The sequence below is a fragment of the Cetorhinus maximus genome, chromosome 12 (genome assembly GCF_964194155.1).
Source record: "Cetorhinus maximus chromosome 12, sCetMax3.hap1.1, whole genome shotgun sequence".
Taxonomy (NCBI): domain Eukaryota; kingdom Metazoa; phylum Chordata; class Chondrichthyes; order Lamniformes; family Cetorhinidae; genus Cetorhinus; species Cetorhinus maximus.
This window is the reverse complement of record NC_135890.1, coordinates 98,878,575-98,898,747: the sequence shown is the minus strand read 5'-3', so window position 1 is coordinate 98,898,747 and position 20,173 is coordinate 98,878,575. Positions and strand designations below refer to the sequence as shown.

Below are 20,173 nucleotides of genomic sequence, written 5' to 3'. Positions count from 1 at the left end.
AACTCTCTCCTCCATCCCCACCCCCTTTCCGATCCCCCTTTTCTCTCGTAATTTATATATTTTTTAAATATATTTTTCTTTTCCCACCTATTTCTATTATTATTTTTAAATTTATTTCCATCCATTGTTCTATCTCCACTTTTTAGCCTATTTTGATCCCTTCCCCCCACCCCTCCCCCACTAGGGCCATCTGCCACTTGCTCGTCCTGCTTTCTGCCCTTAATGTCACCATTAGCACATCCTTTAGCTAATATCACCACGTCAACACCCCTTTGTCCTTTTGTCTATGACATCTTTGGCAATCTCTCCTTTGCCTCCACCTATCCCTGGCCCTCCATCCAGCTCCACCTGTCCCCCCACCCCCCCACACCCCCTTAAACAGCTTATATGTCACCTCATTTTTATTTTTCTTTAATTCTGATGAAGAGTCATACCGACTCGAAACGTTAACTGTGTTCCTCTCCGCAGATGCTGTCAGACCTGCTGAGTTTTTCCAGGTATTTTTGTTTTTGTTTCAGATTTCCAGCATCCGCAGTATTTTGCTTTTATCCCAGATATTCTATCTCCATTCTGAAATGTCTTATTTTCATTCTGGGCCGAAAGACAGCCGCCAATTATTAGAATGGGTAAAAGACAAGTAAGAATTGAAATTAAAAATTAAGCATCTTTTATCTCGTTTCATAATATTTAATAGATGTTTCCTCGCTAATCATTTTGTTATGCGCTGCGCACTTGTGTAGTTTGGTCCAGGGGAGATGTTTGTATCAGTGACAGTGGCAGGAGATGGATAAAAGGGCTGTGGTGATGTTTGCAGTAGTTTTTGGTCATTGAAATTAAGGCTCAGGCCTTTCTGACGTGTTACGTGTAGTCATGACTTCAGTTTCTATGTCACACTTCGGGGTCGTGTGTAATCCAAAAGGTTTCCATTTACAGGGTAGCATGTATAATTTATAGAGCCATGGCTCTCCAGAAAGGGCAATGTGGCTTCTCCCGTTGCAAAGATCTGTCTGGGTCACAGTTCACTCTCCTGTTCCACAGTCTCTGCTCCGTGACCAAAGGACGCCAGGAGCCCCGGGAGTCGGCCTGAGGATATGTCTCCAGGTCCTCGGATGTTCACGCTGTGATCACCATTCATGGTAAGAATGCACCTGTAATTTCTACACAGCCGCATGATCACACTCCATGGCCCAAATGTTCCATTTTTCACTAGTCGTTTTTATTTCTCGTGAATCTTCGAATTCCGAATCCTCTAACCTGCCTTTACCACACCAAATCATTTCGACAAACGATTATTGGCAGCACGTTTTATGCTGAAGATTAGAGGGGGGGGGGTCATGGAATGGCCACAAATCGTTGAGTTGTCGATATCTGAAGCAGCTCGTGTAGAGAGACATGTGAGCTGAAAGGAGTAAAACAAGATTGACTCAAGATCATTTTTAACAGATGGTTGTTACGTCTGGCATCCTGGAGAAGATGTTGCCCTGGGCACTAAAACCTGCTGATGGAACACATTAGGGACTTCCCGTTGTAACCATGAAACTGATTGTCTATACCTGCATCCTCCGGATGATCCACAAATATCCCTTTCTTTGTCAGTGTCTTTGTGAATTAAAAGGCTCGCCCCGAATTTCCGACACTGACTGCAATGTTTTGTAATCATAACTGACATTACTTTATCATACTAGTCTTTTCTTTGTGTAAGTAACACTTTTCTCGTTTTTTTTCACACATTTTTCCACCCCGCAGTGAAAGGCTTCCATCGCTGTTTGTATCAGATACCAATTGCCCATTTACACGGTGAGGTCAATGAATGTTAGCAATTTCTTCAATATGTGTGGGGAAATAACAGGCATGTGGGGTACTCACACACACACATATACTTCCACATACACACATATACTTCCACACACACACACGTGGGGTACCCACACACACACATATACTTCCACACACACATATACTTCCACACACACACACATGGGGTACCCACACACACTCATATACTTCCACACACACACATGGGATACCCACACACACTCATATACTTCCACACACACACGTGGGGTACCCACACACACAAATACTTCCACACACACACGTGGGGTACCCACACACACACACATACTTCCACACACACACACGTGCGGTACCCACACACACACATATACTTCCACACACACACACATGGGGTACCCACACACACTCAGATACTCCCAGAAGGGATCGCCAAACAGTTATTAGGATGACACGCATATTACTGCCATTACTTTATCATACTAGTCTTTTCTTTGTATAAGTAACACTTCTCTCGTTTTTTTTTACACATTTTTCCACCCCGCAGTGAAAGGCTTCCATCGCTGTTTGTATCAGATACCAATTGCCCATTTACACGGTGAAGTCAATGAATGTTAGCAATTTCTTCAATATGTGTGGGGAAATAACAGGCATGTGGGGTACTCACACACACACATATACTTCCACACACTCACACGTGGGGTACACACACACATATACTTCCACACACACATGTGGGGTACCCACACATATACTTCCACACACACACGTGGGGTACCCACACACACACATATACTTCCACACACACACATATACTTCCACACACACACGTGGGGTACCCACACACACATATACTTCCACACACACACGTGGGGTACCCACACACACATATACTTCCACACACACACGTGGGGTACCCACACACACATATACTTCCACACACACATGTGGGGTACCCACACACACATATACTTCCACACACACTCATATACTTCCACACACACACACACACGTGGGGTACCCACACACACACATATACTTCCACACACACACACACACGTGGGGTACCCACACACACTCATATACTTCCACACACACACACACGTGGGGTACCCACACACACACATATCATTCCACACACACACGTGGGGTACACACACACACACACACACACATATACTTCCACACACACACACGTGGGGTACCCACACACACACATATACTTCCACACACACACGTGGGGTACCCACACACACAAATACTTCCACACACACACACGTGGGGTACCCACACACACTCATATACTTCCACACACACACGTGGGGTACTCACACACACACATATACTTCCACACACACACGTGGGGTACCCACACACACAAATACTTCCACACACACACACATGGGGTACCCACACAAACATACACACACATATGTATGGTACACACACACATATACTTCCACACACACACACGTGGGGTACTCACACACACACAGATACTCCCAGAAGGGATCGCCAAACAGTCATTAGGATGACACGCATATCCGCCACCGCCCCTCCGCCCCCACCCCCCATCTTCCTAATGCTTGGGTGAGGGGGGAGAGGAGGGGATTGTAGAGAAGAAAGGTGCCAAGGCAAGCTGTATATTCCCAACTGCTCCCCAGGCTGAGATCAGTCAAGTCAGCATAAACCGGGGATGGAACATTTTATGTAGCTAACCACGGGCTTAATCGATTGAGTCCTCAATGTAGCTAACATGGACCATCCCAGTTGTTGCTACATTCGGGCATTAATGATCAAACCGCCTCCGAGGCAAAACCAACCTGATTCATCCCAATTTGTTAAAGGCAGAAAAGCCCAGTAGGGGAAAGTTTCAAGTAAATTAAAAAGGTGCAATCTGTGGCAAATTTATACTGTGGCGGTTTAAAACAAACTGCAGAATATCTATTATTGCTGGTTTCAATTTTGTGAATATTTCATGCATTAAAAAGCATATTATTATCTCATTTACACTCTATCCCGCTGTGTTATATAACGGGCACATCAGGAGAGGGGGCGCTTTAAAGACTGAATATCGGGATGTGTTTTGGGATTTCTAATTTCCAGGTGTTAAGTTTGAGATTCCACTTCAACGGGAGCCAGAACATGGTCAGATAACAGTAAATACAATCCGGTTCAAAAACAGAGCAATTGCCTCTTCTACAGGGCTCCCGGGTCAAATAGTTCGGGGAGAAAGTTGGATAAAACTGGAAATGTCCAGCAGATCAGGCAGCGTTTATGGAGAGAGCAAAAAACAAAAGTGTTAACGTTTCCGGGCGATGACCTTTTTTGCAACCCTGGCTGGTATTTCCAGCTATTTCTGGCATCCCGCAGTATTTAGTTAGTGTGTGAGAGTTACCTGTTGTCGGGAAACTCTTTCGAGTTACCAACAGTCACAGATTGCAACTCTTTCGAGTACAATCACAGTTCTTGGTTTCCAGGAGTGGGACATGAACCCACAACCCAAGCCGGGTGGCTCTGGGTTAGAGTCAATTGGTTTAAGGGGTTAAAAAAAACAATAATATAACTTCCAAAGGAACTTATCCTCGGTTGGACACATATTAAAGTGCCACATCATTGCTCACTCACCCCCCCCCGGGGGCTGCACACGCCCTGTTTAATTTCTGATGTGTTAATTGATGAAAAGTTGCGATTTGGGATCACTGGAGCAGAAATGCGAAGGCGCCGAGATGTGAGCCGTGGGTCTCTAGCGGTTCGATGTCGCTGTGTAACCGGGCCAGCTCCCAGCAGCACAAACAATTAGAAGCGGCCACCTGAGCGCAGAGACTCTGGTTGGAAGCAGGGAGGGCGAGCTTTGTGCTCTCACGGATAACCGTACCCAGCGTTGTGACCCGGAGATTCTCCTTCCTGAGCTGGAGAGGGGTGGGGGGGGCTTTTGTTTTATTCTAAAGGGTGGGAGATGGGACGTGGGCAGCTAAGGAAGAGACCTGCAGACCCGTCCAGCTCGCTGCTGGGTTTCGGTTGCGTGGCTTCCAAGATACTGACCTTTGGGCTGTCATCTTTTCACCAGTCAGGCAAAGGACTACTGCAGGTCATGTTGAAGCAGGCGAAGCAATGGAAGTCAATGTGCAAGGGGCTCGTCCTGGGGACTCTGTTGACAACGTGCATGATCCTACTCTACTCGTATGCAACGCCTCCTCACCAGTTCAGCTTGCAAGAGTAAGTCTTCCTGTTAGCATTTGGTCTTCTCTACCTGCAGGCTTTGCTTGCAATGTCATTACAGTTTTAAGTGCGATGTAACACGCAAAATTCATGAGGCTAAAGTTTCTGGGTGATGCAGCAAGGCGACATTTACTCATAAACAGGAGGCGTCAAGGAAGTGTGTCCCAATTACTTTATTTGCACAATATATATCTCACCGCTAACTTTTCTTTCAATGAGATTAATGAGAATGTGACTCCAATATGTATCCCAAGCTCTCCCTCTGTCACGGCAGGAAGATGCTGTTGCTCCCAATGCGGTCTCCTCTACATTGGAGAGACCAAACGCAAACTGGGCGACCGTTTTGCAGAACACCTGCGGTCTGTCCGCAAGAAAGACCCAAACCTCCCTGTCGCTTGCCATTTTAACACTCCACCCTGTTCTCTTGCCCACATGTCTGTCCTTGGCTTGCTGCATTGTTCCAGTGAAGCCCAACGCAAACTGAAGGAACAGCACCTTATCTTCCGACTAGGCACTTTACAGCCTTCCGGGCTGAATATTGAATTCAACAACTTTAGATCTTAAACTCCCCCTCCCCCCATCCCCACCCCGTTTCTCCCCCCTCCCTTTTTTTTCAATAATTTATATAGATTCTTCTTTTCCCACCTATTTCCATTATTTTTAAATCTAAAACTAAAACTTTGTTAGTCTTTCCACCCCACCCCCACTAGAGCTGTACCTTGAGTATCCTGCCTTCCATTCTTAATTAGCACTTTTCTTAGACAAATATCACCACCTTCAACACCTCTTTGATCCTTTTGTCTGTGACATCTTTTGATTATCTGCTCCTATCACTGCTTGCTTATCTCCACAATCATCCCACCCTCAACTTCTCTCTCCCCCCGCACCCCCCCCACCCACCTTAGACCAGCTTATATTTCACCTTTCTCCTAACTATACTCAGTTCTGCCGAAGGGTCATGAAGACTCGAAACGTTAACTGATTTCTTCTCCACCGATGCTGCCAGACCTGCTGAGTTTTTCCAGGTAATTCTGTTTTTGTTTTGGATTTCCAGCATCCACAGTAGCTTTTAGCTTTTTGTTTTTATGATGCTGTTCATTGTCTATCGACCTTGAAGAACATGCTCAGAGGGCGCCCCCTTCTGACATATATTTCAGAATGTTCTGAGGAAATTGTCGTTAAATTTGCATTTTAAACTGTTCACTTCGGATAAAAATTCCAGCATAGTTCTACTCCAATCATTAAATTAACATCTGCCATGCTACTTACCAGTGTACACAACTCCTGGTGCCACCATTGCGAAAATTCAGTGGGCAAAAGAGCCCTCCGGTGTGGTCCTGAGTCACTCAACAATCACCAACTTGCATTTAGATAGCGCCTGTAGGGTAGTTAAAAAAAAAAAGTCCCAAAACTCTTCATAGGAGTGTTAGCAAACAACATTTAATATGTAGTCTGATAAGGAGATAAAAACAGAAAATGCTGGAAATATTCGGCTGGTCTGGCAGCATCTGTGGGGAGAGAAAGAGAGTTAAGGTTTCAGCTCTGCGGTCGTCTATCAGAAAGGAGCTATTCAGATCGGTCACCAAAAACCTGGCTGAAGGATAGGTTTCAAGAAGCGTCTTAAATAAAGAAAAGTGAGCTAGAGGGGTGGAGAAGAAGGATTTCCAAAGCTGAAGGCCTAGGCGGTTGAAGGCATGTCTGCCAGTGGCGGAGCAATTAAAATCGGGGATGTGCTAGGGACCAGAGTTGGAAAAGGCAGAGATCTAAGATGGTTGTAGGGCTGAAGCAGGTTACGGAGTTGGGGAGGGGCAAAGCCATGGAAGGATTTGAAAACAAGGGTGAGAATTTTAAAATCAAGGCGTTGCCAGGCCGGCAGCTGATGTAGGTCAGTGAGCAGGGGGGTGACAAGTGAATGGCACACCGCAAGTTAGGGTAGGGACAGCAGAGTTTTGGATGAGCTCAAGTTTATGGAGGGTGGAAAATGGGAGTTCGGCCAAATGAGCATTGGAATAGATAAGTCTAGAAGTAATAAAGCATTGATCAGGGTGCAGCAGCAAATAAGCAGAGTCAGGGTTGGAGATGGGCAATGGTACAGATGTGAAAATAGGTGGTTTTGGTCATGGACCAGGTATGTGGTTGGAAGCTTATCACTGGGTCAAATAGGATAACTCGGCTGCGAACAGCCTAGACTAGTCCCCACTCAGATGATAGCCAGGGAGAGGAAAGGAATCATCGGCTAGGAAATGGAGTTTGTGGAATGGACTGAGGACAGTGACTTCAGTCTTCTCAACATTCTGCTCATCCAGTACTCAGTGTTGGACAAACAGAATGATAAATTAGAGATAGTGGAGGGGTTGAGAGTAGTGGTGGTGAGGTAGAGCTGGGTGTCGCAGGCATGCAATGGAACTTTAAAAAAATTTATTTATGGGATGTGGGCATCACTGGCTGGGCCAGCATTTATGGCCCATCCCTAATTGCCCTTGAGAAGGTGGTGGTGAGTTGCCTTCTTGAACCGCTGCAGTCCATGTGGTGTAGGTACACCCACAGTGCTGTTAGGGAGGGAGTTCCAGGATTTTGACCTAGTGACAGTGAAGGAACGGTGATATATTTCCAAGTCAGGATGGTGAGTGGCTTGGAGGGGAACATCCAGGTGGTGGTGTTCCCTTCTATCTGCTGCCCTTGTCGTTCTAGATGGTAGTGGTCGTGGGTTTGGAAGGTACTGTGTAAGGAGACTTGGTGAATTCCTGCAGGGCATCTTGTAGATGGTACACACTGCTGCCACTGTGCATTGGTGGTGGAGGGAGTGAATGTTTGTGGAAGGGGTGCCAATCAAGTGAGCTGCTTTGTCCTGGGCGGTGTCCAGCTTCTTGAGAGTTGTGGGAGCTGCACTCATCCAGGCAATTAGAGAATATTGCATCACACTCCTGACTTGTGCCATGTAGATAGTGGACAAGCTTTGGGAAGTCAGGAGGTGATTTACTCACCGCAGGATTCCCAGCCTCTGACCTGTTCCTGTAGCCACAGTATTTACATGGTTAGTCCAGTTCAGTTTCTGGTCAATAGTAACCCCCAGGATGTTTATAGGTCCCAAGGTGCTTCACAGGAATGTAATCAGACAAAAATTTATCTTAAGTCAAAGAAGGAAACGGTGGGACAGGTGACCAAAAGTTTGGTCAAAGAGGTAGGAAGGAGACTGAGAGATTTAGGTAGGGAATTCCAAAGCCTTGACAGCTGGAGGAATGATCACCAGTGGTATGGTAAAGGAAGTTGGGAATGCATGAAAGTCAGTCTTACACCAACTTTGGATTTATACCACTGCTTTAATATTTGTACAAAGCTTGAATCATTTCCTAGGGCTGAATCTTCGGCTCGGTGAATGGGGGCAGGGCCCACTTGCCGAGGCGTAAAATTACGCATGGTGACGTTGGGCGTGCGTCTCGACGCATCATCCAGACTTTCAGTTCGCCGGGCGCGCACCAGAGTCAGCTGTGTGCCCGCCAAACTATCAAAGGCCTATTAACTCTCAATTAAAATAATTAACGGAACTGCCTGCCCAACCTTAAGGTTGGCGGGCAGGCGAAGAGCCCAGGCGGCCTTCACATTTTTCATGGAACCTCATCCACGGGCGGGATGAGGTTTCATGAATGATTTTAAATTTTGACAAAAATTTTTATTGAAATTAATGCACATGTCCCAGTTTCACATGAGGGGACAGGTCATTAAAACTTTCTCGCCAATTTATTAAACTTTTTGGACTTAAAACTAATCTCCTCAGGGAGATTTCTGTGCTCATTCACAAAAGAGTGCACTCCGGACTCAGGCGACACCCCCCCCCCCCCCCCCACCCCACCCGCACAGGGAGCGCACAGCGTTAAAATGGCGGCGTGGACCCGATCAGGGGTGTTGATTGGGTCCGCGCCTGCTCCCACTCCGCCCGCCCAACAGGCAGAACATTCTGCCCCTAGTGTACTAAAGCTTTAGTGTGAGTGCAGCCCTACAGAATAGTTCAACTGAGAGTGAGCTTGTCATTTCCATTTCCAATTGCTCAGCTTCTCTGTTCCAGCACTGGTTTGATGCTGTTTGCAAAGATCAATAAGATGGAGTTGCAGGCAACAAAATGAGCAATGTTGTCTCAGTCTTTAGGGTCTTTGGGGTAGACCACAGTTTTCTTTTAATGTACATATGAGCCTCTATGATAATGCTGTCAGCACGTAGAATCATAAAATGATAGACAAGGAGGCTGTTCGGTCCACTGTGCCTATACTGGCTCTGTGGAAAGCAAGCCAATTAACCCCATTCCCCTCTCCTTTTTCTTTCCCCATATTCTGCAAATTTTCCACTCCAAGTATTTATCCAACTCCCTTTGGAAAATTATTATTGAACCTGCCTCTGCCACCCTTTGAAGCAGTGCATCCCAGATCATAACAACTCGCTGTGTTAAAAAATTCCCCTCATCTCGTCTCTGCTCCTTTTGAAAAACCTGTGTCCTCTGCTCACCAACCCTTCCCTTATGGGACACAGTTTCTCATTATTTACTCAAAACCCTTAATAATTTTTGAACACCTCTATTAAATCATCCCATAATGGTCTCTGTCTAAGAGAGCAACTCCAGCTTCTCTAGTCTCACATCCTTAGGACTATTACAAAAAAATCTCCTCTGCACCCTTTCATAAGGCCTTGACTATAAGATGTGGTGCTCAGAATTGGACACAATATTCCAGCTGGATTTTTCAAGGTGAAGCACAACTTCCTTGCTTTTGTACTCTGTGCCTCTTTGTGTTTTTAAAGCCTAGAGTCCCAGATGTTTTTTAACTGCCTTCTCAGCCTGTCCAGGCACCTTCAAAGATTTGTGTATGCACAGGCGCCAATTCTTGTGATTTTATCACAAGGGACGCGATTTCATTTTAAAATTAAACCCTTCTCATGCTCTCGCGAGAAGGCTTCAAAATCTCAGGATTTTTCAAAGTGCGTTTATCCTGGGGTAAGATTGGAGCGAACATGATGTTTCTGTTCTCTGCTGCACATCATCGTGTTGAAAGGCTGGCGGTGGAGAGGGTGGGAAAGTCTGCGGCCGCAGTGCATCAACTTGACACTTGGGAATTCCCTCTCTCTAGACCTTGTTGCATTCTGAAATTCTCCTGAAAACCTTACTTTCTGGCTGAGTTTCCCTTGGCTTGCTCCTCAATTTCCAATTGCCATCTGTAAAACATCCTCGGGCTATTTTACCACCTTCCAGGGTGCTATAGAAATTTAAGTTGTCGCTGTTGTCCACCCCAGGTTAAGCCAGGAGGAAATGTTTTGCACAGTCCACTGGGTTTTTTTTTATGAGCGGAAAAGGGGCTGAATGGCTCTGTGCTGGAAATGCCCTCTGACTCTTTGGCCAGGATTTTGTCAACAGCGTGCCGTCCGGACATAACCAGCACAGTGCGGCACCTACACTTTCCCTCTTTTCCCCTTTCCCACGTGATTACAATGAAAATGCTGAGTGTCAGCGGCATGCGCACAAAAACACGTGCGATTCAACAGCTTTTCATTGGTGAAACCCTGGGCAGAGGGTGGTGTAGTGGTAATGTCACCGAACTAGCAATCCAGAGGCCCAGGTTAATACTCTGGGGACTTGGGCTCAATTCCCACCATGGCAATTTAAATTCAATGAATAAATTTGGAATTAAAAGCTGTTCTCAGTAATTGTGACCATGACAGCGTCATTGAAATCTGCTATCCTTACCTTGTCTGGTCTAGTTGTGACATCAGACCCACAGCAATGTGGCTGACTCTTAAATGGCCTAGGAAGCCACTCAGTTCAAGGGCAATTTGGGATGGGCAACAAATGCTGGCCTTGCTGATGACACCTGCATCCCATGAAGGAATGAAGCCAGGTATGGGTGGGCTATAAAGGAGCCTCCCTGCTCAAACAGGGAGGCTCTGCATCATGGGCATAACTTTCTTGCCAATTGTCATTAACATAAAGAGAGCACAAAGGCGACATGGGTGTTTTTCAAAATTGAATTCACCTGTAAATATTTCACATTACATTGGTTTCACTTTATTCATATGTCCATCATCGTTATTTGTCGAGACTAGCCCTCATCGGAGAGCTAAATGCACTGGCGTGACTCATGGTTGGCACGCATTGAGGGTTACAGGAGAATTAGAGACATATCCTTTATTGTGGAAGAAACAATGTTGTGTTTTTTTTCTGTTATTGAGTGTTCATGATAGTGTCCATTGTTGTACTCATCACTCTGTGGGACATGGCTGGCGTTCCCTTCCATGCATTATGGAGCACCTTGTCCAAGTGCAATCTCAGCGGGGATAATTTAAATGTTGTAGGTGAACTCAATGCCCTGTAAGGACTCTGTCAGCCACACCCTGAGATGGGCACACCTTTGAACAGTACTGACACCGCCCTTTAGGCCCTTCATTTTCTTACCTTGACTGACTGTTACCCCCTCCCCACACCCTGGACGTCAGGCCCTTCCTACTTCACTCCTCCATGTGACTGAACCCCCCCACCCCCACACCCCCACCCTGTCCTCCCCGGATCCCAGTTCCACTCCTCCATGCCAGCAGCACCACTCCACAACCCCCGTCACCACTGACTCACCCTTGCCTCCCCCGAGCCTCCATGCAAGTCGCCATTCTCCTGCTCCCCTTCCTTGTGCCGTAGAGTTAAACAAGGAAAACCGCTGACCTTACACACAACTGAACAAAGTCGACAGGTGAATGTCACCTTTAAACAAATGAGATTCTCGTGCGCCACTGACTTTATCTTGAAGTAGGATGTAATTTTAAAAGTTTTATGCTAAATGGCATGCCAGTGTATTACGAATATGTATTACACAATGCTCGACATGCCTCGAATGCACTGCTGACTTTACCTTTGTATCTCAACCTGCTGCCGGGAAATTGAAATTTCGCATCCTGCCTAATTAACTCACCCGACACATTCCCCACTCGTGTGGGCTCCATAAAATCCCAGCCTGTGACTCTATGAACATAATCAAAGCCAGAGTTTTAATCATGTTTAAAAACTCCTGCCCCTCTTGATTTAAAGAGTTTCTTATTTGATTTGAGATGGTGGGATTGGCGAGCCCGCTGTACGTACACTCCAGGTCTCCTTGTTCCTGCACCCCTATTAAAATGGTACCATTGGATGGGATTTTACGGCCCCTTGGTGATGAGGGTGGGGCTGTAAAATGCGGCCAGCCGTTCAAAAGTCCATTGACTTCGTTGGGACCGTAAAATCTGGCAGGCGTAAAATTCTGCCCATTTTTAGTTTATATTGCCTCTTCTCATTCTTCCTACCAAAAATGAATCACTTCACAATTCTGTGTTTAATTGCATCTGCGATGTTATGTGTTAAATGTAAAATTACATTGCTGCAGTTTCCATTTAACAAGGACAGGTCCAGCAGCTTCACCACTAATTCACTTGATGCTGTCTCACATGGTTTTAACACCATCGCAAGGGCCAGAATATTGCTGATGGCGTGCAGGGGCAGGCCTGACACGCCGACGCACAAAATGATGCGCGATGACGTCGGGCGTGCGTCCTGACGCCATCGCGCGTCATTTAGATATTTAATTCGGGCGGGTGCGTGCCGGAGGCGGCTGCTCACCCGCTGAACTGCCAAAGGCCTACTAAGGCCATTAGTAAAGTAATTCAGCTAAATAACAGCAGGGCCCGTCCAACCTTTAGGTTGGCGGGCAGGCAAAGAGCCCAAGCGGCCTTCGCGCTTTTCAGGAAACCTCATCCATGGGCGGGGATGAGGTTTCCTGAAGGTTTAATAAAATCAATAAATAAATTTTGCTAAATTGACAAACATGTCCCAGCTCATGTGACACTGTCACATGAGGAGACATGTCTAAATAATTTTTCTCTTTCCTTATTAAAAAATTTCAATATGTACTTAATCTCCCTGAGGCAGCTCCGTGCCTCGGGGAGATTGCTGCACTCTTTCTCATTCATGCGTGTAAAAGCGCAGGCTCCGACTCTCCCTCTTCCCCAAGCCCGCACAGGTAGCGCTGAGCACTACGGAACGCGTATTATGCTGGGCGAGCCTTAATTGGCCCGCCCACATAAAATGGCGGCACGCAGCCGATCGTAAGCAGTGATCGGCACGGCACCCGCTCCTGCCCAGCCCAGCCGACATCGATAAGTTTCTGGCCTAGGACACTAAAGTTATTTTGATAACATAATGTTGCATTAATGCTAGCTCTGCAATCTCCAATTCAGTTCTTATTGCTGAAAGAATAATCCTTTGTATTATTGTGCAGTTTTTCCTAGCGTTGCATTGTTTCCCATGCAGATAGATGCATGTTTATGTAACATATCCCTCTCACCATTTTGAGAAATGGTCATTAAGACCTTATCTCTGAGCATCTTTATTTAATTAATTTCATTAATCATACTCTCAGGTCAGGAGGGGAAAGAAGAATCAGTTTATGAAATGCTTCATTTTCAATAAATGAATACTTAGAAGCCCAGGGAGAGGTCGCAAAGAATAGTGACATCAGTGCGCATTAAGATTACTGGTAGTGACCCAAGGGACCCATGATATTGTATAGTTTATAGACATTAGTAAATCCTTTCACAGAAATGAATGGGAGCTTTACAGCACTTAGCAGATAAGCAAAATGTTAAAAAAAAGTCTTGAATACTAAAATTGTTAATATCAGCACTGTGTCTCTAATGTATTTTGCCTCTCTTATTAGAATTCCTGTTCCTTATTCCTGCTCTTACAAACCTACACATGCCAGGAATGTCCCCCGGACAAATGGCTCCCATTTTACCTCCGAGCTCAGCAAAATCTGCACCCCTAAGGAAGATATCATGTTCATGAAGACACACAAGACTGCCAGTAGCACTATCCTCAACATCCTCTTCCGCTTTGGGCAGAAGCACCGCCTGAAGTTTGCCTTTCCCAATGGCAGGAATGACTTTTACTACCCGTCCTACTTTGACAGGAGCCAAGTGAAGGATTACAGGCCAGGCATGTGTTTCAATATCATCTGTAATCATATGAGATTTAACTATGAAGAAGTTCACAAGCTACTCCCTGAAGACACTGTTTATTTCACCATCCTCAGGAACCCTGCTTATTTATTTGAGTCATCCTTCCATTATTTTGGTCGAGTGATCCCATTCACCTGGAAAATAAGCGGAGAGGACAAACTGGCTGAATTCCTCAGGGAACCCAACAGATATTATGATCCGAGTGGTTTTAACTCCCATTACTTGAAAAATTTGCTATTTTTTGACTTTGGCTATGATAATAACTTGGATATCAATGACCCCAAAGTAAAGAAGCACATTAAAACTATAGATGAAAGATTCCAGCTGGTCATGCTCCTAGAACATTTTGACGAGTCCCTTATTCTTTTGAAGGATGTCATGTGCTGGGACCTGGACGATATTTTGTATTTTAAATTAAATGTACGAAAAGATTCCACTGTATCAAGAATGACTGGAGAATTATATGAAAAGGCAACAAACTGGAACAAAATTGACTCCATGTTGTACCAATACTTCAATGCTACCTTCTGGAGAAAAGTGGAGAGATATGGGTTTAAACGCATGGAGCGTGATGTGGAAGAATTGCGCAGGCGCAATGATAACATGCAGTCAATTTGCATTGATGGCGGGCGCCCAGTGGATGCAAATGCCATTCAGGAGGCATCCTTGAAGCCATGGCAACCACTTGGTGAACACTCCATCATGGGCTACAACCTCAAGAAGAACATTAGCAGAAAGCACAGGAAGCTCTGCAGGAAAATGCTCACCCCTGAGCTCCAATATCTAAGTGAATTAGGAGTCAATCTATGGATAACAAAACTATGGTCCTATATCAGGGATTTGTTAAAATGGTAGCTGGCCAATGTTGAAATGCGATGGGCTTCCTATCCACATTGCTGTCATTATGACAGCCACGGGGAATAGCAGAATTTGATTAATGCCGCAGGCCAGTAGATCTTGGGCACTGCGTTGCTGCCATTCCAGATTGCCATGCAACCACAGGCAATCGTTCAAATGTATAATATATAGCTCACCTAGTTCGAGATTTTGCTTTTATCTTTAAATTTCTATGAGTAAAATTGTCGTTAAGTTGAAGCTATAGGTTTTACCATACAATATTCCGTAAAATATCTAATCCCTACTTCCAGTTGCAATTATGATTTGTGAACGATTGCAAATGAAATTACTGTGAATTAGAAGCATGATCACAGAAGTCAGGACATCGACCAAGAGCTGAGAGAACTCTGACCAATGCTACCGTGTGCCCATGTGGACTATTCCTGAAAGGCAGCAATTAATCGCCCACTTGATGCTTCTCAAATAACATATGACCTACATAATGAGTTATTATATATTTATAAGAAACCTCCTACTGACCCTAGAATCCAGAATGTACTTTAAAAATCCAATAGTCTTAAATTACTTTAAGGAATTCACATCTGCGTTTTCTTATGCTCTTAAAAGCACAACCATGCTTTTGGAGACTTGATATTGTTACTGTGCATGACCATATCAATGGCAATGCTTTATGTTATTGCAGGGTAACAAACCTGTGCAACATTGCAACAGTTACATCATTTATAGTCACCATGAAGTTCTCACAATTTGGCTGAGCAAAACAAGCTGATGATTGTATAGGCCTCTGAATAAAATTGTTTTTTTATATATATCCCATTCATTTGTAAAGCTCTCAGTTATAACACTGTTTTTATATATGCAAATTGGCTTAATGGGAATGTTCAGGATTGTCTGCATCTCATTAAAATACAAAACGGTTGCTTCCTAACTGCCAAGTTACACTGAGAGCAAAACGTACTTATTATCTATGTTGTCAAACCTTTCAGAGTTATTTGATTATCTAAGTGTCTGGTGAGAGATGAATTGGCTTAATATCAGGGGTAAATCATCTTTTGATCCTGTAGGTAGTGACACTCATTAATATAATACGAGATAGAGTAGACCCTTCTCATAAAGTACTTCCAGCCTGGTTATTCGCAAACATTTAGCAAGAAGACAGGATGTATTTTCATTCATGCTTTCTCCTTGTGATAAGCTATCAGTCTGCAACAACAACAACTTCCAGTTCTATATCATGTCTTCAACATTGTAAAATATCCCAAGGCACTACATTTCATAGGAGAATAATCAGACAAAAATGTAGACATTGTTATCAGAGGTCAGTTCTGCACAGAGGTGAATTTTCTAGTCAGTAGGAAAGAAATCAGTAGGGCATTCACCTTAGAGATAATTTAAGCACATTCTTGTGGCGTCAAATAGAGAGAGACATGGTTACCTCTATACTCTTATCAGCTGGAGACCAGGATGCGTAACCCAAGGGAAGAAAGATCATTTTAAAAGCATTCATTTTCCTGTGCACTTATCGAATGTGTTTATATAACTAATTAAGCAAAGGGAGCTCTCCGTGAATGCTGTTAAAATACACAACCAGTTGTTGCAACAGTAGCACACTGCTAACCAGTTCTGTATCCAGCCTTAGTACTTTGTCCTCAAAGGCAGAGGCACTAATTATTTGTATATAATAATTGTGGTGGAAACGAGAACACCATCGTGAAACGAATATATCATTGGTGATGTGACAGTTGATTTGAAGTCTGTTAAAAGGCTTTTACACAATCAAGGGACCTGATGAAAGCTTGAACTCCACCCTTACCTAATTATTCTTCTTTATAAATGCGGACAGCGTATAAAAAGTCTCCGGTTCAGATGTGGTTCCTGGGCTGTGGGTTTCACTATTGTCTGCCATAGGTGGATAATGGAGAAAACATTCCATTCACTTGTTTGTGGTTTGTGCTGCCACTTGTGGGCCTTTGGTCAGAACATAGTAGATTTCGCTAATTTAATTTGAGTCATCTCCCTTTGAAATAGCGCAACATTTAAACGTTAAGACAAGTGGAACATAACACAACAGAATGAGGCAGTTTGATATAGATTGTGATGCAAACCTTCAACATTTCCATATGATCAGGGAGTCAATCATATGGACTTTATTTTTTTTATTTTGATAATTAAAAATTAAATAAGTTGCATTTATCATTTTGATAAATAAAATTGTACAATGTCTTTGTAAAAATATAAACATATGGTGCTAATCAATGAAACTTACACACTGTTCAACAGTTAGATTATGTAAATATATAGTACACTGGAATTTTGTTTAATTAATACTCTGAGAAGATGATATACTGTTGTAGATATGCCAAAACGGTCTTAAAATGTAATGGCTGTACTGTATGGATGGTGATCAATTACTTAAAAATGTGTGACAAGGGAAAATGATCCCTTAATATGATCACAGTGGAACGAAAAGGCAGTAAAATGTCTTTCTACAAATATATTACACATACATAATATATATGTACATGTTATATATGGTTACTGTTGAATCACAAAACATTTATTGACATTAAGGAGTTCAATGTGCTGCTCATGTACAATTATGTTGCAGCTTTTGGTACAAGAAATAATTTCCATTAAGGACTAACGTTAAAGATTATGCTCTGTCCCACCTCATTTGAAATCTGTTCAGCTGAAAATCTGCATGAGGTTTTGCCAGAGGATAGTTAAAATTGATTGAATAATAAATACTGCTGTTGAGAATCTATATTGTCAGGATCATTTAAGGAGTTTACAAAAATTGCAGTCACAAATAACTTGTGAAATGATTAGGATTGCATGTGGTCGAGTAACAGTAATAGTTGACAATTGTATTGTGTTGGGTGGCTTGTATTTGTCAGTGATTCAAGTTCCACTCATCCCTCAATCCCACCACTCCCTCAGTAGATCGCTAGTTCATTGATTCAGTAAATTTATCCACTGGTTTCTCTTTAAATGTACTGTATTAATGTGATAGTGAATATTTTCACCTCAAATTTGACATTCTATTCTTTTGCGTTTATTTAAAGTATTGAACTTTAGATTGCAATGATAACAAATTTGAAGCAAAGACAAGTCCACTTTCTTTCTAGGTTTACCTCCATTTGCAGTTAGCTTACAAGGGGAAGAAGAATTTGAGTTGGTGGATCACTCATTCTGCCAACCAACCCTGAAATATACCTAATCTGTAGAACCCTACTGGTGACATAAACAGAAAGGAAGGCTAGGTGAGGGGTACCTGCCAAGGCCAAAGCTAGCTTTCCTGGCACTAGTTTGCAACACTGGCAAATATAAGACTTGGCAAAGCTTTACAACCCTGCAAAAATATTGGAGCAATTGGCTTTTCTAGCAACACATAGTCAGTTTAGTGATATCTACAGCCCAATTTAAATATTTCAAAATGTTGTGATAATAAACAATGCACCAAAAGGCAACAATAATTTATCAAAATGCACACTAGACATTTCAAAAAATTAGCACATTTTGTAATTTTATGTTTCTGCACTGAATGTATCTATTACTTAACTTTAATGTAAATATTAAGAGGATCTAATTTCCTGTAAATGCAGCTATGGTCGAAATGCGAAGTATTGTGCATCTGCTACAAAACAGTACTGTAGTATAATTGCACTGTATGTAATATTTGATTTGCAATGAGAAGCTTTGCCCGAAGTTTGCTCTGCCCTTCAGATCACCCAAACAAACTGTAACTAGGGTAGTGACCAATTATTGTTGTAATGATTTTAAAAAGATAAATAACATACAAGACCAAAAATAGCAACTGTACTAGAAGTATAAGCCACAGCTATGCACAAGTCATTGTTCTATTTGGTGTTTGCCATTTCACTTAAACCCAACAAGTTGTGTCAGTGTAGAAGCTTTTCCCTTATTTTTAGCGGACACAAAATATGACAAAGGTGTGACTGATACACCACATTTCACAAAAGTAAGGAAGGTCCTGTGTTCAGTTTTGATATGTTCATATGTTGATGGAATGTTAAATGGGCATGTAACATTGCAATGTAGAATCTGTAACGGTGAGTAAATTTATAATCATGAGTTTCAATTTCATTCTACATTTCATGCTTAGTGTCTGACATTATAGGCATGAATATACTGTATATCATTTATTTTCCCGTACTGAAATGATATTTATGATTATATTACATTACAATGCAGAGGAGGGGTGATTTATTTGAGAGTTTCACTTGCACTCACAGATTACGTTATTCTTGCATAGGTTGGTTTCATACCAGCATGGAACTACAGACTGTCATTCACCTCAGCACCCATTATCACATTGTATCAATTCCATTTGCCTTACCATATTCATGAATGTAAATATCACTTCATACATGTGACAGTACAACCAACTTTTTAATGAATGTTAGTTATTGTGACATCAGTTCTAACACCAGGCAGCAATCTAACAGTATAGTTTCACATAAAGGATAATTATTTTCAACCATTCATAATCACACTGCTTTTGTTGATGTAAACAATTGGTTGTGTCACATTTTCTCTGCTTTAAGTTCACTCCATTTAAATTCTGACGTCCTGTTTGCTAATGAACAAAGAAAACAAAGCTTTTTGATTGTGCCTGGTCAGTGCCCAGCACTTCCATGAACTGCTATATGATAATAATCCAAGAGTTCATTACAGAACATGTAAACAGTATTAATGTTTGTGAGCAGCTGTTGTTTAAGCACTTTTTGTTTGCATGTATATAGGCAATGTAATTTATTCAATAAAAGTGATATTTTCCAATAACAAGAACTTTGTTAGAGGATTATTTTTTTATAGCAATTTAGAGTGTACATTTTTATTAAGTAATACTACATAGCCATTTTAAGTCCTGGTAAAACAGCTCTCTTCACTTTTCTGACCACAGTGTAATTACTACTTAAAGAATCACAGTGGTGCTCACTCGATTGGTCATCTGTTAAATGTATTAGATAATGCATAACACAGCAAAGTGATTAGAAGGTCTCAGGATGAAAACCCCAAGCAATCTGCACTGAGTTCACAGAAGCTAGCTGAGTCAACTTAATTAAAATCTCAAACATCAAGGATTAAAAAGAGAAGATAAGGTAAACCAGAAAGCAATGATTCAACATGCGACAAACTGGTTTCTGCTGCACACCAGCAACATAGCTCACATACAAAGCTAAATATAGGGTCCAAAATGATTTCTGGAGGGGGGTGGGAGAAATTAAAAACACTATAGCTGTTTTGCACCTGAAAA

General features: G+C 42.8%; 1 protein-coding gene across 1 annotated transcript; it reads left to right on the top strand.

Annotated features, from left to right (window-relative positions):
• The first annotated feature begins 719 nt into the window (after positions 1-719).
• gal3st1a (galactose-3-O-sulfotransferase 1a) lies at positions 720-19,695 on the top strand. Its single transcript, XM_078554225.1, has 3 exons — positions 720-1,136; positions 4,865-5,013; positions 13,734-19,695. Exons 1-3 carry the CDS (start codon positions 1,134-1,136, stop codon positions 14,887-14,889), a joined length of 1,308 nt encoding a protein of 435 aa, XP_078410351.1. The 5' UTR covers positions 720-1,133; the 3' UTR covers positions 14,890-19,695.
• Positions 19,696-20,173: the final 478 nt, after the last annotated feature.

Bases quoted from the DNA above. Each gene is read 5' to 3' on its own strand.
- gal3st1a (XM_078554225.1), top strand. The intron at 5,014-13,733 runs GTAAGTCTTCCT...CTCTCTTATTAG, and splicing joins CACCAGTTCAGCTTGCAAGA to AATTCCTGTTCCTTATTCCT.